The following is a 26963-nucleotide window of genomic DNA, read 5'->3' on the forward strand; positions in this document are numbered from 1 at the left end:
GTGGACTGTCGTTTCCCGGTCCTGCAGGGCACGGTCCGTGCTCAGGCCGCGCTCCGCAGCTTTGCAGGGTTAGTTTGCTTCCTTCTGTTTCTTTCTCTCCTTTTCCTTTCTTCATGTCGGTTCCGTTTCTTTATTATTCGGCTTCGCTCCCTTCCTTTCGCTTCTTCACCCTTTCACCTCGCTCTCTTTCGCTCCCCTTTCTCGACATCCCATCCGCCCTCCCCTTCCACCGCAGGTGCCTTCCCCCCCCTCCCGTCCGATCCCGAGGCCGCACCCCGCAGCTCCGCCCCGCCCCGCTCCGGTGCGGGGCCGCCAGGGGGTGCCCGGTCCTCGGGGTCGCCCGGAACGGAACGGAGCGGCGCGGAGCGGTGCAGGTGCGCTCCGTTTGTACCGCACCCCGTCGGGGACGGACACTCTCCGGGATGGGGACGGAGCCCGGAGCGGGGCTTCGGGCGGAGCCTCGCGGGGGATGGGCGGGGTGCCGGCCCCCGTGCTCCTGCGGGGTGGAGGCTCCGAGGGTGGGAGGGTGTCCCCTGGAGTGGGGCCGAGCGTTGCGGGTGACGTGTACGAGAGGCGGAGGGCCGGGGAACGGCAGAGCTCCCCGTGGGGCTGATGGGCTTTGGGGGACAGCCGTGTGCGGGTCCCGTCCCGGGGCTGCCCCTGTGGGTGATCGGACGCGTATCCCGGCTGCGCTGTGCCCGTCCCGGAGCTGGGTCGAAGTCCTCGGGTTCCTCTCGTCGGCCGTGAGTCGACGGCAGCCGCGTTCAGCGGGGATGTGTGACCTCGGGGATGTGTGACCTCGGGGATGTGTGACCTCGGGGATGTGTGACCTCGGGGATGTGTGACCTCGGGGATGCTCCGGTGGCATTTCCCCGGCGTCGGTGCCCGCGGTCGCCCCATGCAGCGGCCGGCAGAGCTGTTCCCGGTTCGTGCGAGGTCACCTCGGGGCTTGGTTCCCTGCTCGCTTCCTCGGCTCTGCCTTTCCTGTCTGCGTCCGATTCTTTCTAAGAATCACGAGGCTGGAGCTGCGGGTTCTGCCCGGGCCTCCTGAGCTTGGGTAGTGAATCGGTGTAGAGAAATTAGTTGCTCTAATTGGCCGTTTAGATGCTAATTTGCTTCTCGGAGACCTGTGCCAGGTCAGCCTGCTCCAGAGCGTGAGTCAAGGAGCTGAGAGCAGCGTGAGTTGTGCGCTGAGCAGAGCACCCGCAGGGCTGAGGCCGGATGGGTACGGACCCACCTTGGCAGGAGCGGTGCTGGCTGCAGTGTGAGCAGATCTGCTTTGGCAGAGCCTGGTTCTTGGTGGCTCACCATTTATCAAGCAGCCACACTAATGAGCATCTCTGATTAATTCGGGCTCGCCGGTACCGTGTGCAGGTTTTCCTGTAGAGCTGATTTTATCTCCCCCCCCCCCCCTCCCAGGACTGGCACGGACCCACGGGGCATTGTGCTTGGTTAATAAGCGCCGTCTTAATGCAGTTGGGCTTCTGCCATGGCTGCTGTGCCCGGGGAGCAGCTGTGGGGAACCTTCTGTTTTGTTCCCCCAACCCTTGTCCCTGTGTGATCCGTTTGGAGGTGTCCCAGAGTCGTGGGGATGTGGCACTGCGGGATGCGGTCAGTGGGGGTGGGGCGGGGGTTGGACCCGGGGGTCTTTTCAGCCTTAATGATTCCATGGTTCTGTGACTGTATGAGCAGTGAAGCCCTGATTGGGGCTGGTGCTTGTTTGGGGACAGTCACACTGCTCGTTGTCCTGAATCAGACCCATGTCTGACCGAGGATCCTTCCTGCACCAATGCAGCCGGGCCCGGTGCCAGTGGGTGCCCTTATCTCCCACATTCCTCCTCCGTCATAGCAACAGGAGCAAACACTCACTCAGTTGCTAAGGTTATGGGGATAATGGGGTCTGGTGCCGGAGCAGAGAGTAATTACAGTGCAATCTTTGAGGGAGAAGCTGGAAGGGACGTGGGGCTGGGACGGCACGGACGTGGCAGTCCTGGGGGAAGCGATGTGCTCGGAGCAGGCGAGTTGAGGAGAGGTAATTACAGCAGCACGGTGGCTGGGGAGCGGGAGCTGGGCTCTTATTGTTTTATTTTGAAAGAAGTATTTAAAAGAAAAAAAATAATTGCCTCGTTAATTTCCTCTAAAAGCAAATTAAAACGAGGGAGAGAGCTGCTTAGCTGAAATAACCGGGCCGTGAAAGCTGCCTGGGGAGCTCCTGGAGGGGAGGTGGAGGACACGAACCTGGAGCACGCCCAGGGCTGCCCAGCAGGAAGGGGCTCCCAGTTCCACGTTGTGGGGTTGTTAGCAGCACGGCCCTGCTGCTTTCCTCCTGCTCTCCATCGGAGGTGCAGTTCCCCCTCCGTGTGCTGCTGGCTCGCTGAGCACAGCCAGGTGCACGCAGCTTTAATGAGGATTTGTTCCGCCTGGTTTCTTCCATCCTAGGGAAAGGAGTAAACAGGTGGAGGGCTGTTCAGCAGGTCATGGGGTGCTGGGAGGAAAAGTGCTCCCTTGCAGACTGTGGGGATGACTCCCCAGCCCGGCGTGGTTCTGCTCTCAGTGTTTCTGATTGGGCTGATTGCACTGCACTCCATGTCCTGGACAGAGATAAGAGAGAGGATGCTCTGTGCTGTCCCCATTCTGGTGTCATCTGTGGCTGTGCTTGTTCCTTTCTTTCCAGCCCTGTTACTGTTCCCCCCCAGCAGAGCCCATGGTCCCACGGTGTTCTCATTTCCTCCATCGAGGCACTTGCGTCCAACCCACGTTTGGCAGAGGCGAAGTGCAGAGCCACGTGCAATGTTTTGACTTGCCTTCAGCTCTGTTGGGGCAGATCAAGCTCTGCAGAGCAGGGCTGGATGCATTCAGCTGATTCCCACCCTGCGTGTGCAGCTGCTGCCAAAGCAAAGTGCATCTCCTGGGGCTGACTTCCAGACTATCACCCCCAGGTGCTGGGCTTTGCTCCAGGTGTGCGTGTGTGAGAGGGCAGGCCGAGCTGGAGCAGCTCTGAGTGGAGCTGTGGGTGCCCCTGCACCTTGCAGGGGAGTTGGACCAGGTGTCCTTAAAGCTCCCTTTGTGCTGTACAGTTCTGATCTCTGGGGCCAACCCTTCAGGACAGGGCTGCTCTGTGTGCTCTGCAGCCCAGCTCAGCACTCCGTGCCCGGGCTGATTGCAGTGCAGGACTGGATCGATCTGCACGAGCTGCTGCTGCTATAAAAGGGCCAAGGCCGTGTGTGCTGCAGGGCTCTGTGCCTGGCACGGCGTGGGTGCAGGAGCTGGGTGAGTGTGCTGTGAATTGAGGCTGGAACACGTGTTTTCCTGGGAATTACGGCGCGGCTGGCAGGTGGTGGGGCTCACTGCAGTTGTATCTGATGTGTTGTTTTGCCAAACAGCATTAAGCGCGTTATCTCTGCTCAGCAGGTATGGTTTCAAAGCTGGCAAGTGCCTGTTCCTGGGAAGGTAAGGATTAATAACTGAAAATACATGCAACAGGGCTCAGGAGGCACCTGGGGAGAAGATCCAGCTGGAGGAAGGCTTGGTGCATCACGGAGCTTCTGCTCAAATCTGTCGGCTGCCCTTCTGGCCACTGCTGGGGGAGAGGTGCTGTCTCCAGCACCGGTGAATGCAAACAAGCTGCTATTGTAGGCTGTGTTATAAATAACCAGCTCTTACGGTGGCAGCTTTAATGAACGGAGTGACTTGCCACTGCTGGTGCTGATTGTTGCGTGGGCTTTTGTTTGTTACCCCCATTAAGAAGTGAAGACCCAGCAGACCGCCGTGTCCTCCTGTCCTTCAGAGCAGCTCCATCAGCACCGCAGTGCTGGGGCTCCGGAGGTGACGGGGCAGAGATCGTTGCGAACAACACTTTTCCCTGGGTTTGAAATGAAAAATGGCAGCGGGTCTGACAGCCCGTGGCCTTTTGCAGAGTGCTATAAAACCTCAGCTCCCAGCTTTGTCTCGGTGCAGCATTAGAAGCTATTTATTGGCCTGTATTTCATGGCCATGATGGCATGCTTTTATTGCTGTCTGCGGGCGCGTTGACGCCGGCGGGTCGCCTCTGGGACATGGCTTTGGGACGGCTGTGCCTCACTGTGCTTTTTCTCCTTCCAGATGTGCCATGGCCGACATGATTTTTGGCAGTGGGACGGGCCCATGGGTGTGCCCCAATGACCGGCAGCTGGCTCTGCGTGCCAAGTGAGTGGCTGAAGGGAAGGGCTGGGGGCAGCACCTCTGTGGTTGTACATTTACACCCTCTGTATAGCTGGTAGCATCCCCCAGTGCTCCTTTGTTTGAGGATCTTGTCACTTGATCCTATTTTCTCCCCGAAGTTAAATGACGGTGTAACCTAAAGATGAAGGGATGGAGATGAGTCGAGCGCCAGAATTGCATTTCTTTCTTGGATGCTTTGCTTCTCTGGCGCTGCCACTGCCACCTCTGCTCCTGGCTGAGCCCTGGGGTCAGCTGCTGGAAAATGATGGGTCACCCCGTGTCTGTCTGAGTGCTTCTGCCTCCACCTGAGTGCCTCATTACAACAGCCGGGCCTGATAGTGCCCTGCGTTCTGCCAGCAGCCCTGACTTTAGCTGGTGACCTCTAAACTCCAACTAAACGGTAATTAATTGAGCTGTGAAAGCTCTGAGCCAGCCAAGGAGAAATGTCAGCTTCGTACATAGGCATGGAGGGAAGTTACTAAAAGGCTTCAAACACTGGAAGGAGGAAAGTGCAGGCAGTCCTTGCGTGCTGCAGTCTGCTGGAGCTGTCTGTGGTGCCTGGCATTGGTTTCCATCCCTGCAGAGACAGGTTGGGTATTAGGAACATTTCTTCTCCAAAGGAGCAGTGATGCCATGGTACAGACTGCCCAGGAAAGGGGGGGAGTCACCATCCCTCAGGGTGTTCAAGAACGGTGGAGATGTGGTTAGTGGGCATGGGATGGCATGGCAGGGCTTGGGCTTTTGCTTTCACAGCTCAGTTTCTCCCTCTATCCCACCCTGCAGGCTCCAGACAGGATGGTCAGTGCACACGTTCCAGACAGAGAAGCAGAGGAAGATGCAGGCTCTGAGCCCTCAGGAGCTTGAGGTCATTCTGGAAGTCATCCGCAAGGCAGAGAAACTGGACGTTGTTGAGCAGCAGCGCATCGGGTACGTCTGCTTGTTCCCTTCCCTGTGGGAAGAGTGCAGACAGAGGTGTGGCTCTCCCACTGCCTGAGCTCAGCCTCCATCCCTTAGAGCATCCCTTCAGCTCTTTTTTTTCCCCTGCTGTGTTGCTTGTTTGGAGGCAATGAACGCTGGAAAGGATGGGAGTTAAGTTTCTCATGCCATCCTGGAGCCTTGGGGCTTGCTGTGGTTGCAGCCACGGACCCAGTGACATTGAATGATGCAGCCTGTGCTAAGCAGTGGCTCTGGAATGGGCTCAGGGAGGTGCAGAGCTGTGCAGCTGCACTGCTGCTGGTGGACAGCGTGGCTTAGACCCTGGCAGCACACTCAGGTCTTCCCTTGCCTGCAGCAGCAGCCCCCTGGGATTTTGCCTGGAGCATTGAATTGGTTTGTGTTCTACTTGGCTGAGTTCTCTGGAAGGGGTTTGTTAGCTTGAATTATTTAATATACTGGCATCCTTTCCCTTTTTGCTGCTGTAGATTTCTATTTGCTCTCAGTCCTGCTGGCTCTGTGGTCAGCCTAAAGCAGGGAGCCCCACAGCCATCCTGCTGCATTTCCCAGCAGTTCTGTGCTCTCTGGGCACACAGCCCCAGTGCCTCCCAGCCCAGCACCGGGCTCTGTCCCCATACAGTGATTCTGAGGGGCAGACTGGGCTCCTCTGCCCTTTCCCTGTGCTGACATGCCCTGATGTGAGCACTGAGCCCTTCCCCTGCTCCTCAGGGGCTGGGGCTGTGCAGTTTGGGGGGCACTGAGCTGCTCTTGTGAGCTGCCCGCTGGCTGAGTCAGGCCTGCCTGTGAGGTCTGCAGTTTTGATTATTCTGGGCTTGGTGGATGGATTTGCAGGGGTTTGTATCCCGTGAAGACCAAGAGCCAGCTCGAGGAATCACAGAATCATTCAGGCTGGAAAAGATCTCTCAGATCCCCACATCCGACCCCACTGAGCACATCAGTGCCACCTCCCCACGGTTCCTGAACACCCCCCAGGGACGGGCACTCCCCCCACCTCCCTGGGCACCCTGTGTCACTGCAGCTCCGCTCTTCCAGAGACGATCCCATAGATGTGGAGTCACTCCAGAGCTGCGCTGCACTGAGCTCTGCTCGACCTTGTTCCCCGCAGGCGCCTGGTGGAGAGGCTGGAGAACATGAGGAAGAACGTGATGGGGAACGGGCTGTCGCAGTGCCTGCTGTGTGGCGAGCTGCTGGGGCTGCTGGGGAGCACGTCAGTTTTCTGCCAGGATTGCAAAAAGGTGGGTTTGCTCACGGGGATCCCTGCCTGGAGCCAGCAGGGCTGTCTGAAGGTGGGTGGGTGGGTCGCTCTGAGGGGTTATCTTAGTCCTGTGTAACTGGCTCGGTGCTGTCAGGCTGTAGGGTTTTCTCTGCTTCCCTAATTCCTCACGATCCTGGAGTGCCTGACTTGGGAAAGGTGTGGCAGAACAAGGGATATGGGTGGTGTGGATGGGTTGGGGTTGGATGTGGGGATCCGAGAGGTCTTTTTCGACCTTCATGGTTCTATGGTTCGTGTTCTGAACTGGTGTGAAGTTTCTGACCCTGACTGCTGCCTGGGCTCCTAGACAAGCAGGGGTTAAGCTGCACTGCTGCGGAGATGATGATCTCCAAGGCAACCACCTGATCCTCCCTCTGCTGGGAGGCTGCTTCTCCAGCACTTGAAGGCCATCTTTGCCAGGGGAGATGTCTCTGTAAGTGGCTTTGCCTCAGTGCAGTGAGGGTCCCCAGGGAACTGCAGCTAGGGGGACTCTCACTTATGCCACCTTCACTGAGGTGTCCTGAGGATGCTCTGAGTAAATCCTGTTCCTGTGCCAGGCAGTGGCACGTGCTGGGAGCTCCGTGGTCAGGCAGCTGTGATGGAGAAGCTCCAGCTAGGTGACAGCATCCCTCCGACCATGCTGCTGTGAGCACTGCTGCCTTTGCTGGACCGAGTCTGCTGGCTCCTGCTTTCAGAAGTGGCTGTGGCTGGGGTTATGCATGGGGTCGTGTGTAAAGCAGTGACAAAAGCCCAGCTCTGAACCCCTGGGTCCTCAGCTGAGAGGAAAGTGGATCTTATAGGAAGGGCTGGGAAAGGAAGCTGCAGGGGGTTACTGGAGAGCGAAGGGTCTGGTGTAAAGGGGAGCTTCAGGTCAGCTCCTGGAGAGGAGCGTGGGCTCTGTGCAGACGTGCCTGGGGAGAATAAAGGGCTGCTGGGCAGACAGGAGGCGGCTGGCTGCTTCCTGCTTTTCAAGCATGCAGAATAACAGGATGTGCCGTATTCCTTCCTCCTTCCCTTTTCCGTTCTGCTCTCACCTGAAGCCAGCTAGGTCACATTGCTGCAGTGCTTGCTAACTTCTGCCCTGTGAGCCTCGTGCACTGATGCACAGGGGCAAAAGCTGGGAGGTGCCCTGGGCTTGTCCCCGTTCTGCTTTTTGGCATTTGGAGCCAGCCCACAGCAGTCCGCCCTTCAGCAGAGCACACAGAGTGGCCTGATACTTAAAGCTCATCCGCAGCCCAGCAATACCCATCACTTATGCAATCTGAGCACTATAAGCAATGGATTTTCTAAGTTCATATTTTCCTTGCTAGCTTTGCTCTGTTACCATCTCATTGGAAAGTCACTGCAGCCCATTTAGCCCAATGCAATACATCTGAGAAGCAGCAGAGGACTTGAGCTTCCAGGAGTCCCTTCTGCTGAGCAGGGGCTCTATAGCTCTTGTTGCCTGATGGATTTTCTAAGTGCCACTTTCTGCTTTAGCATTTATAGTTCAAAATGAGGAATGATTTTAATATTGGCTTTTATTACCTTGGGAGTAAACACACGATGGCAAGACAAAGATGTTTGCAGATACAGACGTGTTAACGTGAGCAGTACTTAGAGCATAATGTGCAGTTCACCATGGAGAGGGTATCAGGACCACATAAAAAAAGTAGGAGAAGAAAGAGCTTTATCTTGTGCTTAATGAGGAATAAGGCTGTGTTTACTGTCCTTGACTTTTTATGTCTTCTGAGGTTGTGGGTGGCACTCAGTTTTCCAGCTATGCTGCAGGGAAGGGAGGAGAGCCCTCTTTTTGTGCTGGAGCTTTCAGAATTTATGGCTTTCAGAATAAAAGCGCTTGGAAGCTCCCACTAGAGGGAGTGGTTGAATGTCCTAAACGTGCAGGGATTGGGATCTGCGGGGGTATTTGTGGCCGAGTTTTTGATCTGAAAAAGGGAGAAGCAGGGGGTAGTTGCCAAGTGGCCTGATTCTTGCAGTACCCTTCGCTGCCCACACCCATTGATTTGGGCAGCACCGTGCTGAAGATCCACGCACCGAACCACTGAGGTTGTTCCTTATTCCTCTGCCCTTCCTAAAGCACTGGGAGCACCGGCTGTCTCCAAGCCAAGCTTTAATCTCCAGAGCCCTCCTGCATGAGCGGCTTTTGATCTGCAAAAGGATCAAAGTATCCCTCCCTTTTCTCACCCAATTGCAAGCCAAGCCTGATGTGCATCCCCTTCATCCTGTGCTATTAGGTGGTTGGGGTTGTAATTGGCTTGTAATGCCAGCGGAGACGTGAAAGTTCCCTCGTGCAGTGCTGAGCTGCCGTGCAGGGCTATCAGGCATTCTGCTCAGGCACTGTGCATGCAGGCATGGCTGTGCCCGCTGCCTCGGCAGCCACAAATCAATAGCTGCCAAGCTGCTGAAACCAAGGGGAAGCCAGGGGGTTTCAGACACAGGGAAGGGAGGAGAGGATTGATGGTTTTGCATGAACTCGTGCTCGTTTTGCACTTGGTTGCAGCTGCTTTCTGTGCTGCAGCCATTGGGTTTTGAGGATTTGGTGGAATAAGAAAGAAAACGCCCTGGGAGTGTCTGTAGGTTGTGAGGATCGATCTGTGCTGTCCGGTTCTCCTCTCACCCGCAGTCAAGGGCTGTGCTGTAGGTTTGCCTTTGTCGTTGCACCCCTATAGACCTGAAGCATCCTCTTGGGTTCACTTCTCTGGGCTAAATAGAATTGTGTCGTGTTCATGTAGTTCAAGGAACACATTAGAACAGATCTGGTGGGGCAGGAGCTTCTCAGCGTTCCTGTGCTGAGGGCTATATGCACGTGGGGAGTCACTTACACCGCCTTCTTTTTCCCCCTCTCCTTGTTGCAGAAAGTTTGCACCAAATGTGGCATCGAAACCTTTGGACCCCAGAAACGTCCCCTTTGGCTGTGCAAGATCTGCAGCGAACAGAGAGAGGTAAAACACTACATCCCCCTGCCCTGAGTGTGCTGAGAGCTTGTGGGATGCACCAGGATGGAGGTTTGGATGGGGTTTGGGGGCTCCAGTGACAGCTTTGTGATGGGATGGGGGGAACAAGCACGCTGACCCCTTCCCTGTGTGTGGCTTTATGGTGTTTCCCTAATGGTGGTCGTAAAGAGGCTGTTGCCTTCCGCTGCCACACTGCTTTCCTTCTGGCTCTGTGGCAAATAAACTCAGCTAACGCCGGTTCCCTAATACATCTGGAGAGATCTACAGCATGGCTGCAATATTTGTCCCTCTAAAAATAACTCAATTGCAGCTTTTAGCTCTGTTCCCCACCCTGCCTGTGTAAAATCCTATCGCTCGCCACTGCGTGAGGCTCCCAACTCAGGACTCTGCATTTCTATATCCTTCATCCTTGACCTTATGCTGCCAAAAGTGATGGCCTGCCTCAGTCCTCGTCTGCCAGCCGACCCCAGGGCTTGCTGCTCTGCAGTGGAGCCTCTGGATTTGTTGGTTACAGAAGGATTTTCTCTTGTTCCCCTCGTGGTCCTTGAACATCCCCCCCAGTGCAGCTATTCCTGCAACCCGTCCGTCAGCTTCTGAAGTGCAGTGAGATCATTTCTGCAGGTGTTTGAGGCAGAGCTGTGGGGAGCGTAGCAGAGCTTAGGGTTTCAAACAGGAGGAGGTGATCTGTGTGGGAGTGCCTGGAAAGCTGCTGTGCAGGTAGGATGGAGGGGGGTGTTGGGGCAGGCAGAGGGCATCCTGCTCCCTGGGTGCTGCTAATTGCTTAATGAACTGACTCATCCAGATGTTGTGCAATCCAGATGGCCGTTCTGGAGCCCAGCGTGGCAGGTCAGGGCAGTTTCTGTATTGTGCAGGGAGATGGGTGTTCTTTTTGTATTTTTCTTCCTTGCTCCCCACTGTACAACTGCTTTTTTTTTTTAAGTTTTTTTTTCTTGTTCCAACTTTCTTATAATAATAAGCCACAGACAGAGAAGAACATTATCCGGTGTTATGTCAGGGTACGGTCACCTTCAGAGATGCGGCCCGAGTGCTTCTCTAATGAAAATGGATGGAACTTTCCCCCTGAGACTGCCTAAAACATAACCCCATCTTACCTCACAGCCCTCAGCTTCATCTTGCTTTTTTTTTTTTTGACTCCTTCAAAGGTCGGTTCAGGTCTGTCTCCTTCCCTCTTTGCAGTGGTGCTGGTGACCATGAGAAGGCTGCAGGGTGGGCACACGGCCTGGCTTCTCCCCAAAGCCATTTTGGGTGCCATGATACAACAGAGTCCATGCAAAATAAACCGGGTTATTCCTGAGCACTGTGTTCACCACCAGATTTTTGTCACTGCCTGTTCCTGTGGTCTGGATCTGTCTTGTGTTGCCATCTGCTTTGGACCAAACCCATTTGGCCACGCTTGGTCACTGAAGGTTATATATGCCATCGATGAGTGCAGATGGACACCTGCTTTTTGGGACTGCACAGTCTTGTTTCTGTCTGGCCTTTGAATCTGTTGTGTGGTGAGTGGGTATTGGCCCAGTTTTGTTTCCTGGGATCCAGACAGGAGCCCACAAATAAACCTGGGATTGTGTGATGCAGTAGCAAGCCGCTATCACCCTTCTGAGGTGTAGTGATCCCACCTCTTCAGCACTGTGTTTGCAGGCTGTGTTCTGCTCTGCTGCCCTGGCTATTTGGGCATGATGTCTGTGGAACTCTGAAGTCTGTTAGTGAGAGACTGTCAGGCAGTGAAGGGAGATAGAGAGGTGATCGGGAAACCTGGATGGACTGAATGACTGTTGGCTAGAGTTAATGATTGTCATCTGGCTGGGGCAGGAGTCTTGGACTACAGCTGTCCCCTTTAACCCCTGCTGTGCATCAAGGTTGTGGCCCTTCCTTCTCTCTCTCTGCACTGCATCACCTTCCTTGGCTTTGCACCTTTCTGGAGACTCCATGTGGGGGGCTGACCCTCCTGAAGTCAGAATGTGAATGTTGGCACTGGACATTTGCATACACCAGCTAACAGCCAAAGTGGGCAGTTTCTTTCATACATGCTCCATCTCTCTTCCCTCCATCTTCCACGTTGTCATTTATCCCTCTAGGCTTGGCTTAAGCTAGTTTAAATGTAGTGATGTGGTAGTTGTCTTTGCTCCTTCGTTGCGTGGACAAAATCTGTTGTGATTAAACCATCAGCCCAAGTCAAAATGAAGACCAAAGTAACAAGCTGTTGTTTACATCAGTCTTTCAGTGGGATTCAAGTGCTCGATGCCCACAGATCCCATTGGGAATCCGGGCCTCACCCGCACCAAAGTGTTCTGTGTTGCTTTGTTTCCTTGAAAACCTCCACTGGGAAGGCTGTGCTGCATAGCAGTGAGAGCCAAGTTGCATCGACACTGTCTGATTTCTGGAGAGTGGAGGTGATTAATGGATTGTGCCCACTGCCTGCGTCCCAGTCATCCAGAAGCAAAGCATCGCTCTGGGTAGCCCTGGAGCTGCACGGAGTGATGCAGGGGGAGAGCACTGTGCCATCACCCTGCTGGGACCTGGCAAAGCCTCAAACCAGCAAAACCTCTGCGTGGTCAGCACATCTCTTCCTCCTGAAATAAGACAGAGCCATCGTTAAGCTGGGAGCATCCTGATGGAGCGACCTCTGGTCCGAGTGTTTGCAGAAGCATCTGTTGAAGAAACCCTTTTGTTCTTCTGGGCTTCTGTGGGCATTTTCCTTCGCAGCATCCTCCAAGCATGGCGGAGCCATCGCCGCTGCGTGTTGTGTTTTATTGCTCGTGCAAGTGAGGGCAGAAGCAAATTCCATCCATCTCACGTTTGCTGCTGGAGGGACAGAGCCTTCCTCCTTCCCTCTGTACTGCATCACCGTTTTGGCTTTGCACCTTACATCGCCTTTCTGGAGACTGAATGCTGGGGGTCAGGCGTGCATGGGTTTCTGTGTTTAGTCTGAGAGCAGCAGGCAGTGCTCAGCACCTTGCTGAACCACCTCTTCACATATGGCTTTTATTATTTTTTTTTTTTCATATCCGTAATTAGCGATGCTATCATCGTAATTAAAACCCTCTTGGAAGCGTTCGTACGCATTTGCATTTGAATCGACACATCCAAAATTGTAGTGATAATGAAAACAGTTTAAGTAGGGTGGGGGGGGGAGACGGCTTTTTTTAAACCCCATCAGATCTGAACGAGCACGTCAGCTCTCGGGGACCTGCTGAAGTTTTCATTTGCCCCTCTGCTTCACTCTCCCTTTAATTTCTTCTCCTTCGCTAAATGACATTTTCACGGCTGGCTGCATCCCTGGGTTTATCAAAACAAACCGTGCAGAGGAGGGGAAGGTTGCTGCGCTGGAACCAGGCAGCCATCTCCTCCCCTTTTGCCCCCAGGGTTTCCCTTTTTCCCCATGCACGCTTTGAACGTTATAAACCAACGTAGCCCGGGGTTATTCCTGCTTGGCACGCGATTTCACACCGTGCTGATGGAGGGGAGTGCTCATTTCGGGATGGAGCGGCTGCGCACCTGTTTGCAATTCAGAGAGCTCATCAGAAGCCTGCCGTGTTATTTTGGGGGGCGGCAGCAAGTGGTTCGACTCAAAATAGTGTCCTCTAGAGCAGAGCCACGGAGGGGGGAGGAGGAGGAGGAGGATTGGGAGAGGAATGATAAGTGGTTGAAGGACGGCTGGCAGTGCAGCTTGGGAAGCGCTGGGGTCGGAGGTGTGACGCGTTCTGCTGCTCCAGAAACAAAACCCCGAACGGCGATTTCGCCGCCTTTTAATTTTCTTCCTCCTCGAATCGACAGCAGATTGCTGTAAATAATGTCGTTGGAAATCTCTGCGTTGTGGAAAAGGGGATGAATGCAAATAACGAGGCCGAGGAGCGCTCTCCCTTCCTCCCTGCCAGCGGGTGGGCACGCGCTGCGTGAGGGCAATGGCAGCGACGTCCTCGTGGGGTGTGGGTGCACTTCTCTCTGCTAAGAGAGCCCACGGGGGCTCGTGGCAGTGGGTCTCCTCTTGCACGGGGGCTGCAGAGTTGGTGGGTGTTGGGTTGGTGGTTGGACTGGATGATTGGAGAGGTCTTTTCCAGTTGTAATGACTCTGCGGTGTGGGACAGCCCGAGGTTAGGAGGTTGCTCAGCACCTGTGTGCTCAGAGGAGGGGGAAAGCGGAGTCCTGGAGAGGGGGGTTGCAGCAGGACCTGGTGATTTTCCATTCGGAGCCATTTGTAGGCTGAGCTGAGTGTGCCAGATCAAGTGTGCATCTGCTGCTGAGTGCCAGGATGCTGCCTCATCCCGTGGCTGTGCTGGCAGCTCCATGCAGCTGTGACGGGGATGTTGTCAGGGTCACAGAATGCGTTGAGCTCTCCGGTCTCAATCGTGGCTGTTGAATTGTTTGAAATAATGCAAAGAGGATCTCTGGCTCAAGCAGTTCCTCTTCCCCGTGCTTTGCTTTTGGGTAGATGAGGTGTCGGGGGAGGCAGAAGGACAGCAGCCTGAAGGCAGTCGATATTTAGCATGGATTTCTGCTGTGCTTGGCTGGGAAGCAGCAGGACTGCTCCTGAGCCACCGCAGGAAAGTTCCTCTGTGCTCTGAGCTTCTGCATCCTAGCTTGGGGTAGCACTGATGCAGATCTTTGCTCTGTCAGGGACTGGTGAGAGCAAAACTCTTCTACTTGCACAGAGCAAACCTGCTAATAACCAGGACTCTGAAGCGCTGTTATAGATGTATTAATTTAAAATCAAGTAGGAGCTTTGCTGTTGGGCCGCTCTGGCAATCAATGAAAGGAGCATCACGAGCAGTCAGCAGCATCGATTCGTTGTGATGGATGCAGGCTGAACCCAACCTGCGTGCCCAAGTGCAGAACAGCACAGGAAACGTGTGTCATTGTGGGGGGAAATGTGATGGAAACACACGGGGAGCAGCGAGCTGAGTTACTGCAAGGGAGAGCATCCCCCTGTAGCTGCAGCTGTTTTAGAGCTGCTCTCAGAACAACTTCAGTACTGCTGTAACGAGACCCAACTATTAGAAGTGAATCTGTGTGCACAGAATCAATGCTGTATTACTAGATGAGAGCTGGGTGTGTTGTAGCACTTAATGCTTGCTCTAGCTGGGCTCGCCCTGGGGGTAATGGCAGAAGCCTGGGGGTGACCAACCTTTCCTTACCGCAGTCCTTGCTGCGTCTGATTGGTTTTATGTTCTGCTGAAATTGTAGTTCGCCTGAAGATAATAGGTCTCTCCAGTGCTTCAAATTAAATTACAGATGTTGCAAGGTCTGTTCGGATAACAACTGTCAAGAAAGGCTGCTTCCTTCCCAGCACTGCCCTGCAGGGACCGTGCATCCTCCTGTGGCACCACGCTGCTTGGGGTGCACATTGCTTTCAGCTGGGTTTCAAGACCCCGACCATTTTAGCTCTCTGTGTTGATGGCTCTGCGGGAGGAACTGGACAATCTGTTGAGTGATCTCCTCCCACCAGTGAAACGGTGATGGCAGTGCTCTGCTTTCTGTGCCTGTGCTGAAAGAGCAGCTCGTAAGTGCCAGGTGTTGTCGCTGCCCTCTGTTTTGATTAAGCCCCGAGGTTAAAATGCAAGCTGCAGACTTATTGCTGTAATTAGGGATATCTGCATTTGTACCTGCTGCCATCGTGGCGATACGACATATGAAATGCTTTGGAAACTTGAAGTAGAAACCTTTATGATCTCCTTTGCACTGAACAGAGGTACAAGGCTTCTACCCCCTTGCATGAAATAGTAATATTAACTTCTTTTTGCCCTGGCTGCCTCATTAGCTCATTATTAGACTGCTGGAAGGCACAAAAGAATTAGGTTTTTGGAGACCGTTTCTCCTTGTCTGAGCTGCCATCTCCCCTTTCTCTTGGCTCACAGCAGGCTTTATATTAAATATACTTAATAGAGCTTCTTCATCATAAGCCACATTAAAACTCAGTTGAAGAGTAGAGGGCGTTCTTAGAGGAAATATTATAGTACAGCTCTCTCAGCTCACTTTCTGCTGCAGGTTCAGATTATTTGAATGTTCTTGTTCTGGGGGGGGGTTTCAGGCATGCTCATTAAGAGATCTGGTGAGGCACGAATCATTCCATGCAATGAACGCCAAGGTTGTGCCCTTCGGTAGCTCACAAGACAGTGTTTTGGAGGTCCAGCTATGGCCTCTGGCATTCCACTGCTGCTGCAGGTCTTTGACCCGCGGAGATAATGGGACAGAGGCTGAGGGATGTGGTTTGGGGAAGGAACAGGTCTACCAGGACTCCATAGAGTCACTGAGGTTGGAAAAGATCATCCCATCCAACCAGTGCAGTACACGTTGATCCCAGCTTAAGGTGTCGGTCGTGTCTCTGTCTCCAACAGGTCTGGAAGAGGTCTGGAGCGTGGTTCTACAAAGGGCTGCCCAAGTACATCGTGCCTTTGAAGAGCAGCAGCAGAGCCAGCGAGGTGTCCTCGCAGCCCTGGCAGAGCGAGCCCGCCGTGCTGGAGGCAGGGAGCGTGGGGACGGGCCGCTCCTTCTCCTGGGCCAGGGGCAAAGGTTGGTTGTGTGCTCCGTGCTGGGGTGGTGAGAGGGGTGAGATCAGCAGAGAGGCCTTGGGGAGGGAGCTGAGGTTTGTGGCTGAGTTGTTCTCTAAGTGCAGCTTGGGAAAGCTGGTGATTAACTTAGCCCTGTGCATGGCTGGGGCCAGAGCACTGACAAGCCTGAAAATTTATCATCTCCAGCACTCCCATCTTTGTTCTTTGAGGTAGACCTTGATTGAAGTAGACCGATGTATCACATGTGGCATCTTGGATCGCTGCCCTATCAGATCCCATTCACAGCACTGCCTTGTAGGGCCTTTTTCCCCCCTCGCTTCCATCTGTCCGCCCTGTCATTGCTCATACACCCACTCCAGTGCTGTGCCTGGAGTCAGCTGGGGGGAAGCAGCACGGCATTGAAGAGCTGAGCATTCAGGGTCATTAGCACAGCGGTGGATGGATGCTGCTGAATTAAAGCTGCTGCCAGTCTGCTTTGATTTCTCTTCATTTCTTGCTGGTGTGCATTAACAGATCTGGCTGGCCTCTCTCCCCTTCTGTCTTTTGCTATTAGGTCCCTTCAATTGGAGAAGACCTCTCCAGTGTACCAGCAGCGTACGCTCTTCCACATCAAGCTAAATTTTATCAGTGTTGCAGGGGGAAATAACCTTTTAATAGAGAGGACTCCGGAGGATCGGGTTTACAAGGCTTCTCTTTAGGCTCCAGCTACCAAAGTGCTCCCAACCCGACTGTAACTTTTGTAATTAAAGACAAATTAGATCAACAATAGGCGGTTGTGCTTCCCTCCAGGAGACACTTGGAAGGGGCTGTCTTAGCAAATGAACTGATTGATGGGCTAATCTCTGTGCACATGATGAAGAAAACACTATGAGTCAAAGACCTTGAGCCCAGACTTGTCCTGAGTTTCAGCTGCGCCTTGTTTTGGGGGAATCCCTTCCCATAAATGTCAGCAGGTGCAGGTGGGGACAGTGCAGCCGCCTTTGGTCAGCTTTGATGTGAGTGTCGAGCTGTCTTTCTCCCTGTGCTCCGAGTTTTGTCTGGCTGCTGTTTTATGGGTGGGATAATACTCATTTGTGGGTTTATTTTGTGGTGCTTTCTTCCCTTATTGCCCTTTTCTACTAGGCTGCCTGTCCTCTGGACGGCTTCCAGTGAACGTTGGTGGCTGTAATTCATCCCTGGGATATACAAGCTGGGAGTTGTACATATCACCCCTCCTTTGCACCTGCCAGTGCTGGAACTTCTTCCCTTTGCCACCTGAAGTCCCCGTGATGAGCAGGGCAGGCCTTCTTCCCAATGTGGTTGTGATGTTGCTGTGTAACCAGCAATAGGAGGAGAAGTAATGGCCTCATGTTGTGCCAGGGGAGGGTCAGGTTGGATATTAGGAGAAACAGCAGTGCTGCAGTGGCACAGCTGCCCATGGAGGTGTTCAGGAACCGTGGAGATGTGTCACTGAGGAACATGGTCACTGTACATGGTGGAGTAGTTGGAATTGGACCTGGGGATCTCGAAGGTCTTTTCCAACCTGAATGATTCTGTGCTGTCCCCTGGTGAGCCCAGGAAGGCAGAGCAGTGATGTTCCTTCCACATCCAGCCCTTCAGCAGGGGCAGGACGATGCCTAAGTGCCTCTTTTTGGGGCAGTGATCGCTGTGGGGTTCGGGAACTCCCCACTGTGCCTGCTGCTGCAGGACTGAGGGACTGCAGGGATGTACCTATTGGGAGCAAAGCCAGCCCACCAGGAGGAAGTTTTATTTTTATACACCCATTATTTCTCTCGTGCTTGCTAATGCTGGGATTTGCCATTGCCTTTAGTTTTTCTGTAATAAACAAGCAGTTGCCATGGAAACCCTGCTATTAGTTAAGGCATAAATGTATTGTCATGGGGAGAATGGCAGTAATATTTCTGGTGCTGGGGAGCAGCTCTGCTCCATGTGGTGGAATGTGGGTGGGATTCTGAACAGGGTCAGGCGGGATGGGGTGGCCAGCAGGTGGGGAGCAGCCAGCAGCAAGGCTCCAAGCTCTGAATTCTGCAGGAGGACGAGAAGCAACTGGGTGGGAATAAGAGAAATAGGAATAAAAAAAGGAAGCACAATCCCTAAGCTATTGGTTTTTCATTATTATTATTTTTATGAGCTTTTTCCATCAGCTGGAGATGGAGAGGAATAAATCTGTTATGTTCCCTGAAAGTACAGCTGTCCAACGGCTCTTATTGATATATCAGCAACTGCTGGAAGAGCAGATTTACGACTTCTGGGCTTTGGGAAGTGCCAGCAGAAGGTCTGGGAGCTTTGGGAGAAAAATTACCTTAAAGGGAAACGTCGGCGCGGTGGGTAAAACACATTTCTATTGTCAGTAGAGGAAATGAGAGCAGGCAGGGTTGCTCCTGTGGTGCAGGTTCCTCCTCATCATTAATATCTTTCTCCTCTTGTGCTGGACTGCTCTGAACTGCTGAGTGGCAGAAGGGTAGGCAGCTAAAGTCACCTCCATTGATTCATTAGGGCCTTCTCTAAATAAATCCTGACTTCCAGCATTTTTGAAAGATGCACAGAGGAAGGAGCTGTTGGAAGGTGATGTGTGTTGTGCATCCTGGAGGCAAAAAAAAAATAGAGAAGAGGAGCAGAGTCAAGACCCATCTGGATGCCTACCTGTGTGACCTGCTGTAGGGAAGCTGCTTCAGCAAAGGGTTGGAGTCAATGATCTCCAGAGGTCTCTTCCATCCACTAACAATTCTGTGTTTCTGGGAGTGCATTTGCCAAGGGAATTGTGCAGTGGGACAGCTGGAATGGTTCTGGCAGCTGAGATTTGGGCTCTGTAGCAATGAGCCAGCTACACGTGTTGTTTGTGCCAGGGCTCTGTGAGTGCTGCTCTGGTGCAAAGTGTTTGGGATGGGAGCTGTGGGGTTGGCAGTAGGGTGCCAGCAGCCTGTCCCCAGCACGCAGCGTGCAGGGAGCTGCCTGCCAGCACAACATCCATCACAGTTTGCAATAACACTGGCAGCCAGCTTTAATATCCTCAGAGATGTTAACTTTGGAAAAGCGCTATTTTAAGTATTAATATGTTGTGGTTTTGTTTTTAAATAAAATATTTTGTGTAGTGCAGATTGCCAACTGAGTGCAGGAGCAGAGGTGTTTGGCAGCAGTGTTGGACAGCTTGTGCTCGCCTGTGCAAGGGGAAGAATAGCAGCCCTCATGCCCTGGGTGGTGGTAAAGGGTTTGCAGCTCAGCAGGCCACCTGCAGTGAGTTTAGTGCTGATGGAGAGAGGTGAGCTGCCACCTCTGCCCTTGCACCCACATCCCTGTGGCAGAGTGAATCTGGGCTGTACCAGAAACACAGTGCCAGGGCAACGTGGGTACCTTCCTCCTCATCCTCACGGCTTCTGTTCTGAGATGAGGCTGTTATCAAAGCCTGGGAGCTGCTGGGAAACACCTTTCTCATTTTGCACAGGGCAGCTGGGCACCCAGTTATCTATGAGGAGGAGGGGTGCTCGTGTAATGGTGTGAAGTGGAAGCAACCTTGCCAGTCTGGGGGTTGTGTCTGGTTAAATGAAGCTTTCAGCCCTTGTAGAAAGTCTGGAGACTGGAAAGCAGCAGAATTAGGACCAGAATTTGATGAAACAGACCTTGGAATGGGAGAAGAGTCTCCTTTAGGAAGAGGAGATGCTGTTGCCTGGGGGCATATGAGTAACGTAGCTCTGGGCAGCATGCAGAGAGGGATGGGCTGAACCGGTGATGAGCTGATAAGGTTGGCTTCTTTGTGTCATCACCCCGGGGTTTTCTTGTTTGAAGTTCTTTGTATTTATCAGGTGCTTTCCTTATAGATCTTGGAGCCTCTGCAGGGGTCCTGCAGCTCAGAGGAGCCCAGGGCTGGATCTGCAGCCTGAATTACCAGCTGTGGATCCTGTTGCTGTGGAGCCAGGACCCTGCCTTGTACCCAGCCAAACCTTCAGCATAGAATAGTGCAGTTATTAAGGTTGGAAAAGACCACTAAGATCAGAAAGCAAACTGCAGCAGGAAGGGGCTCACTGGTGCGTGTGTGGGTCAGTGGGAGCAGGGTGTGCTTCCTGTGGTCCTGGATGGGGAGTGCTGGTGGTGAGTGCACCTGCTCCAGGTGCTGGTGCTGCTGAGCTGTAAATCATCTGGGAGAAGTGCCTCGTGTGTGAGAGGAAGCATGAACAGCTGTGGGAGAACTGCAGGTAGTGCTCCTTTTGGAGAGGGAGATGTGATCAGCGAGTCAGCGTTTGTTCATGTTTTATTTGGATCCATCTGCCACCTTCTTTGTAAGTGTTATGAACATTGTGAATAACTGTCTCTCTCCTCTCCTCCCCCCTCATTTTTCCCTCAGTGGTTTCTAGCGACAGCGACTCGGAGCTCAGCTCTTCCAGCCTGGAGGACAGGCCCTCGTCTGCGGGGTCGAAAGGCTCTCAAGGAGGAAAGCAGCAAGGACAGGGTGAGGAGCTAACCTTGCATGTGGCTCTGGGTTTTGCCACCGGCTACAGGGTCTGGCCCATTATCGCTCAGATAGCAGCCATGTGTTGGACCAGTGGTGGTCCCTTAGGATCTGTTCCCATCCTTTTCTCTCCCCACTAAACACCCTCTCTCTGTTGTGTCCCATAGCATCCTCTGGGGAGCCCTGCCATCCCACCAGGGTGTCTGGGAGCCACAGCAGCACGGGCAGTGGGCAAGGGGAGAGCTGCCACAGCGACCAGGCAGCAGATGGGCACGACAGCAGCAGCAGCAGAGCCCCTGGTAAGCAGAGCCTCCACTGTGGGGCATGTCCCTGACTGGGGGGCTGCTGTCCCTCTAGGCTGAGCCCTCTCAGAGGTGCACCTCTGTGGCTCAGCATCACCTCTCCGTGCTGTGCTGGTGACAGGCGCTGTCACGGCGTTACAGCTCGCTCCTTCCCTCCTCCTGTTGTGCACAACCTATTCTGCAATATGAGTAATGGCCCGGGGTTGGAGCTGCCTGCAGCCAGCCCAGGGAGTGCTGGGAGTCCAGAGCTGTCCCCTGCGAGGAGCTCGCATCTGCACCGAGCTGAGGGCTGCTGGAGCAGAGCAGAAATCCAGCAGCTTTATGAGACAGAACGAAATTCTTCCTTGTGTTACATAGCTTTTAAAGCCGAGCACGGCTCCTTCCACAACTCCGCAGGGAAGGAAAAATATAAATAAAAAGACACCTTTCCCCCTGGACAACCTTGGGACAATTAAGTAAGTGAGAGCAGAGCTGCCATCACATTTGATCTGGAGCAGCTGAAAGAGATGCAAATGCGCTCTCTCCGCGCTCCCTGTTAATGTATTCAATAACCCCTTAAGTTATCGTTTAGCACTGCTCCCTCCAGAGTGCTCCTGCATCCTGTGAACTGCCACTGCTTTGTTCTCGAGCCGTTCTTGTGCTGTGTGTGTTGAGGTGTAAATTGGATTAGGGATCGCAGGTTTATCCTTCAATGCAATGTGGAGCCATGGTCCCCTCCCCACGCTGCCTGCTAGAAATAGCCAGCATCAACTGAAAGCAAATGTCAGGGATTTGCAGTTCTCTTTAATTTTAGAGGGGTTTTTTTTCGGTTTGTTTGTTTGTTTGGCAAAGCAATTCAGCTGAGTGGTGGTTCTGCTCTGTCCATCCTCTGGATTACAGCGTTGCCCCAGAGTGGTGGTTTATTTTTAAGCCCTCGCTGGCTTTAGGTTCCTGCAGAGTGCTGGCTGTGCTGTGGGACTCGGGGCTCTGCGTGACCCCACTGGTGGATGTTCTGCTTCGTGGTGCAATGCAGTCAATGGCCATCCTGGCTGCTGTCTGTCCAGGGTTCAGCACTTCGGAGTTTTCCTGCTACTTGAGCTGGCTGCTGCTTGGCCATGACAGTGCAAACAGCATCTCATAGGCAGAAAGTGCCTTTTTTTTTTTTCCCCAGGAAAAATAACCCTTTTATGCAAAGCTTGACAGAAGGAGTCAGTGCTTTCCAGTGTGATTTCTCCTAGCTGGCAGGAGGGAGCTAAAACGCCATGCAGCATGGGATGTACATTAAAAAACCTGAAAAACAATCACGTGAGTCCAGTTAAAACAGTGCCTCAGCATCCTGCTGAGAGGAAAGTTGAGCCAGACAGAATAGCAGTGGAGATCTTCATTACAGCTGGGGCTGTTTGTGTCCCAGCTCCTGGGAGGGAGCTGCTCGGCTTGGGCCTGCTGGGATGGTCATGCAGGAGCAGGTGCATCACACCTCGTGCCATGTGGCATCATAGGCAGATCTTGCCCACAGCTTTTTGGCTCTGAAACTTTTTGTGCTGCTATACGGGGAGCAGTTTTTGCTTTGTATTAGCACCTCAGGTGTTGTTCTGGCAGTGATTTTCTTCTTCCTTCTCATTCTCACCTCTGCTCTCATTTAAACGCAATGTGGCACCCTTAGATCTGGGGTCAGAGGGAGGAGGTGCTGCAAGCACAGTCCTGAGCTCTTCAGGCAGCGTGGTCACACAGCCAGCAGGGCCAAGGGAAGACAAGGAGCATTTAGAAAGAGTTCTGCAGGTTTCCAGCACGGCGTTTCGGCTCCGACTGGGGATTGGTGAGGCAGATAATGAAGCCTGGGCTTTGTCATGGAGTGACTCATTGTCAGCACAGTGCAGGATTTAGGCAACCTCAGCCCTTGGGCCAAACTTGGAGAAGAAGAGAGCAGTGAGTTGAGAAGCTGCCAAGGGCTGTTGTTTTTTTACCACTTGTTTTCAGAAGCTTTGTTTTCTGGATCCCGATGTCTTTTTCTCGTTGAGAAGCTCCATTTCCTTCCTCCAGAGGTCCCCTCCAACCTTCAGCACTGTGCCCTCACTGAGGCTGTCAGTTCTCCCCCTTTCTGTGGCTCTTGCCTTCCTTTCCATCGAGCACCATGGGTGGATGAATGTAGGGAAGGTCGTGTGGTGGTTTTCCTGGAGAGTCTTTTATCACAAAGAGAAGGAAAACTGCAGATGAGAAATGCTCGTTCTCCCTTTTCCCCTTCCTTGCCCCTGCCTGGGAAAGGGAGACTCCTTTTTCTTTGGCAGATGTGTTGTTCCTTTGATGGGAGAAGACCAAAAGCCTCCCTGTTCTTAATTACAACATTTTTATTAATGAAAGGGAAAATTAAGCTGCGTTAAACAAAGAAACCAGCCATATATTTTGATGGATTTCATTAGCCCACAGAGAGCTTTTAATGGAGATTACAGCTTTGGGTTGGGGCTTGGCTGCTGCAGGGAACTGATTAAGAGCACAGGGGATGGGCTGTGGTTCTACTTTGTGGATCCTCGCTGCAGAGTGCTTTCTGAGGAGTGGGTGAATCCCACGTGGTGGATGCTGGGGTGCCAGGATGGTCTGCGGGCAGAGAAGGTGCAGAGGGTTTGGGCTGCGGGGCTGGAGAAAGGTGTTTGTGCTTCATCTCGGTATGGCAAAGCAGTCACAAGATGAGCTAATTAGCAGCACGCATCTGAGTGCAAATCACAGCCTCTCCATCTCTGCTCCCGTGCCAACGTGTTGTTTAAATCATTAATACTTAAAGAGCAGCACAGCAGCTGGCGGTTAAACAGAGCCACGTTAAGGAGCAGTGTCTGGGAGCTGAGCACTGATGGCAGAGCCAGGTGAGCTCAGGGAAACGGGGTGGCTGGGGGCACCCAAAGCTCCAGCAGGGCACTGATCCCCATGCAGCAAAGCTGCTGCTCCAGGAGCCATCCCTCTGTGCTGAGCTGGGCAGGGAGTGCTGCTTCTAGTGCTCTTCCATTGGGGTGATTGATGCCCCATCGTTCAGGAACCGATTAAGTTTGGGAATGAGGTGGTTGTCACTCCCTCCGTGGCTCAGTGCCTCTCTGGTTGGGGTGGGCGGTGATGTTGGCTCATAAATATGCAAGCTGTTAATTCGTGAGAGGGGCAGAGCTGTTCTGTGTTGTGATTCTCAGGCCCTCTTTGAAGTTAAAGCATTACCTTCTTCTTTGCCTTCCCTCCTGTCTCTCAGATGTCTGGCTTGCTCTCTCGGGGATGATGAGGAGGTAACATTTTGCTTTGCTGGGTCTAACTGCTTCATTCCATGCAGGGAAAAAAAGGGAAAAAAAAATTGTCCTCACAGTAATTAGGCTCCGAATGAGATAGTAATTTCTGTAATGACTTTCTTCGTGGCGGTCTTTGGGGAGGTGACTTTTGTTTTCCAGTGCTTGGCAAGAAAGTTGCTGCAATTTTCCCCTCCTTTAATTGCTCTCCCATCCCATTCCACCCCCCCACCTCCTCCCCCCCCCTTTACCACGGGGCTGAGCCTTCCTGCTGCCGAGGAGGATGAGCTGTCCCTCTTCCACAAGTGGAAAAAATTGAATTGTGCCTTCATGGCTGAGAAGCTTTGAGCTGTCTCTGCCTTCCCATATCGGTGCTGCGGAGCACCAAATGATCCCGCTGTATTTATAAATAAAACATGTCTTCCAGTAGTGACAGCGCTAGGAAGTGATTCAAGGTTTGTGCTTTAGGTACAATGCACTTCTTAATAGGAACCTCAGAAGAAGCCTATGCCCCCTCCCACGTTTTAAGGAATTAAAATGTTTTCATTTTCGAGTGGTAGAACCAAAACATTTCCATTTCTTTGACTCCCGCCTTGAAGTCAGGTTCTCGAGCCTTTATTCGCTTAAAAAATAAATTACCTTCACCATTTCTGTAATTCTTCACGGCGTTTTAAATTGAAGGCTTTTTCCTTGAAAATAGGGGAGTGACAAAGACTCATTCTCTTGTCTCTTCCACTCAATATATCTGGAAACAAGAACTGCAGCTGAGGATGGAGCTCCTATTTCTGTGCCTCTCCCACCGCAGAGCTCCGTGCTCCGGCCTTTGATCAATCACTCTGCCTGCCCTCCTGTCCTTAGTTTCATTCTCTGCCCTTTGCAGAAGGTTTACTCCATGCTTTCAGCTTTCCATCGAGCATTTTGCACGAGCCACCGAGGGCAATGGTTGATGTCATCTTGCAAAACAAAGCATAAAAGAAAGAGAGAGGTTTTAACGGCTCAGGGTGGGGTCTAGCTTCGAACTGTGCCATTGCCAGGAGCTGGTGGGAGGATGGCACAGGACCCCCCCATGCCCTGGACATTTTGCATGATGTAGTGACTGCAGACAGTCCCCAGTTGTCTCTCCAGGGGCCTACATAGTCTGTGTCCCATTCAGCTTAGGGAAGGTTGCCATGTAGAAGAGGGAATGGCCTCAAGTTGTGCCATGTTCAGGTTGGATATGAGGAAAAAAACATCCAAAGAGTGGAGATGTGTTGGCACAGGGTGCCCAGGGAGGTGGTGAGATTCCCACCCCTGGAGGTGTTACAGAACCATGGGGATGCGGCACTGAGGGGTGTGTCAGTGGGCATGGTGGGGTGGGGTTGGACTTGGGGATCTGAGAGGTCTTTTCCAACCTGAATGATTCTGTGATTCATGAGCCCTGCTGTCCTGCGCCCACCCTGCCCCCTGTCACACCCTGGCCCCTCTTGGTAGTGGGGTGGGACTGTCTCTGTGGGTGCTGTTTGGAAACCTTTGGAAGCTGGGGTTTGGCTTTCTGTCTGCCCTCAGCCATGTGCCAGAACACCAGCTCCATCTGCACAGCTTTTTTCTTTCTCCTCCTTTCCCAATTTGCCTGTCTTTTCTTTCTTTAATAAAGTTTAATGGGCCCTGACTGCTGACAGTGCGTGGAGTAATGATGCACAGACATTCTCTTCATTATTATTTTTAGGAAGCTCTTAAAACAGCACTGGGGAGCTAAAAGCAATCTAAAATAACTTTTATCAAGCCTCTCCCCTGCACTCCTTTTCACACAAAGAAGGGCAACAAAGCTGGTGAAGGGTCTGGAGCACGAGTCTGGGTGAGCAGGGATGTGTTGGCACAGATGCCCAGGGGGAACCGTGGGGATATGGCACTGAGGGCCGTGGTCACTGGGCATGGTGGAGTGGACTGGGATTGGACACGAGCATCCCAGAGGTCTCTTCCAGCCTGCATGATTCTATGAAAACTCTTGTTGGTCTTTCTTTTGAAGGCAAAAGGTACACCCACACCAGAACCCGGTGAAGACGGAGCTGCACTGCCTGGACCCAACGCTTTCCCTCTCCTGTAGACCTCACTCTAGACATCAACTGGTGCCAGTGGGGACTGCCACGAGGCCAGCCCTGCCCAAGCACCAGCAGCACGATGGCACACAGGGAGCACCTGCCTATCCTCCCTGCCCCAATGCTCTGGCTTCTGGTTTGGCGTGGCAAAGTTTGCAGTGAGCTCGCTGCTCCTCGTGCCCTGTGGGCAACGCAGATCTGGGTGGGAGAACACCCACCCTCCCACAGCTGGCTGCCCAAATCAGCTAAAAGCTTTCCAATTATTTTATCTTGTTAAGCTCTGCAGATTCTCCTCCCACGTGCACACCTTGTAATCTCTTGCACGAACAGGGGCCTGCATTGTGCCTTTTTCCTGGAAGTCTCAAGCGTCTGGTTGCCGTGATGGTGTGACCATGAGTCAGGCTGTGAGAGCTCTGCCCCAGTCCTGCTGCTTCCCCAGGATGGACAATTTCCCTCTGAGGCCTGGCAGATGAGAAAAAAAATCAAATTACCTGACGTTTCTAGAGCAATTAGATCTTTAAAGGCTTGAACAAAAGCTCACTCTAGGCAAGTAGGAGTCTGTGCATTTTTATGAAATGCTTTGAATCTGACCCCGTGTTTTGCTGAAGGATTCCAAAAAGTTCCCTCTTCAGTCATGGATTTAAAAGCAATTCATGCCTGTTAATGTCAGCCTGTTCCTTTAGTTATTACTCTTTTGTTCAGTGCTCCTTTGCTGCTGTGCGCTTCGTGTGCATGTAGTATATGCTCTTACAAATGGCTGCAGTATGAAGATAAATGAGATCAGGTGCTGGAATACTCTAACAGGAGATTGGAAATCAATCCTTGACTTTCTTTCTAAATGCATATGGTCCAGCAGAGCTCTGTTCCGTTACTGCTTTTCCAGCTAACTCTGTGGCACACTGCTGGGAAAATCCTTGCAGCTATTCCTCCATGATGCTTCAGCCCCTTGGTAAATGAAAGCAAAGCCTTTGAGTGACATGAGCATCAAGCCTCTGGTCAACCACATTGCTGAAAAAAGA

At 52.8% G+C, this 26963-nt stretch overlaps 1 protein-coding gene across 3 annotated transcripts; it reads left to right on the forward strand.

The window, feature by feature from the left end:
* Positions 1-315: 315 nt before the first annotated feature.
* On the forward strand, positions 316-26963 carry RPH3AL (rabphilin 3A like (without C2 domains)). 3 transcript variants are annotated; one of them, XM_065732054.1, is made up of 9 exons: positions 316-374; positions 4102-4185; positions 4984-5127; positions 6260-6389; positions 9262-9348; positions 15714-15888; positions 20227-20331; positions 20499-20630; positions 25875-26963. In XM_065732054.1, exons 2-9 carry the CDS (start codon positions 4109-4111, stop codon positions 25904-25906), a joined length of 882 nt encoding a protein of 293 aa, XP_065588126.1. In that variant the 5' UTR covers positions 316-374; positions 4102-4108; the 3' UTR covers positions 25907-26963. The 3 variants fall into 3 exon arrangements, with proteins under 3 accessions (XP_065588126.1, XP_065588128.1, XP_065588127.1); XM_065732056.1 differs by lacking the exon at positions 316-374 and adding an exon at positions 1947-2032; XM_065732055.1 differs by lacking the exon at positions 316-374 and adding an exon at positions 3416-3450.

The sequence above is a fragment of the Cyrtonyx montezumae genome, unplaced genomic scaffold (assembly GCF_038088225.1).
Source record: "Cyrtonyx montezumae isolate F1298 unplaced genomic scaffold, pur_monq_1.0 scaffold_15, whole genome shotgun sequence".
NCBI lineage: Eukaryota > Metazoa > Chordata > Aves > Galliformes > Odontophoridae > Cyrtonyx > Cyrtonyx montezumae.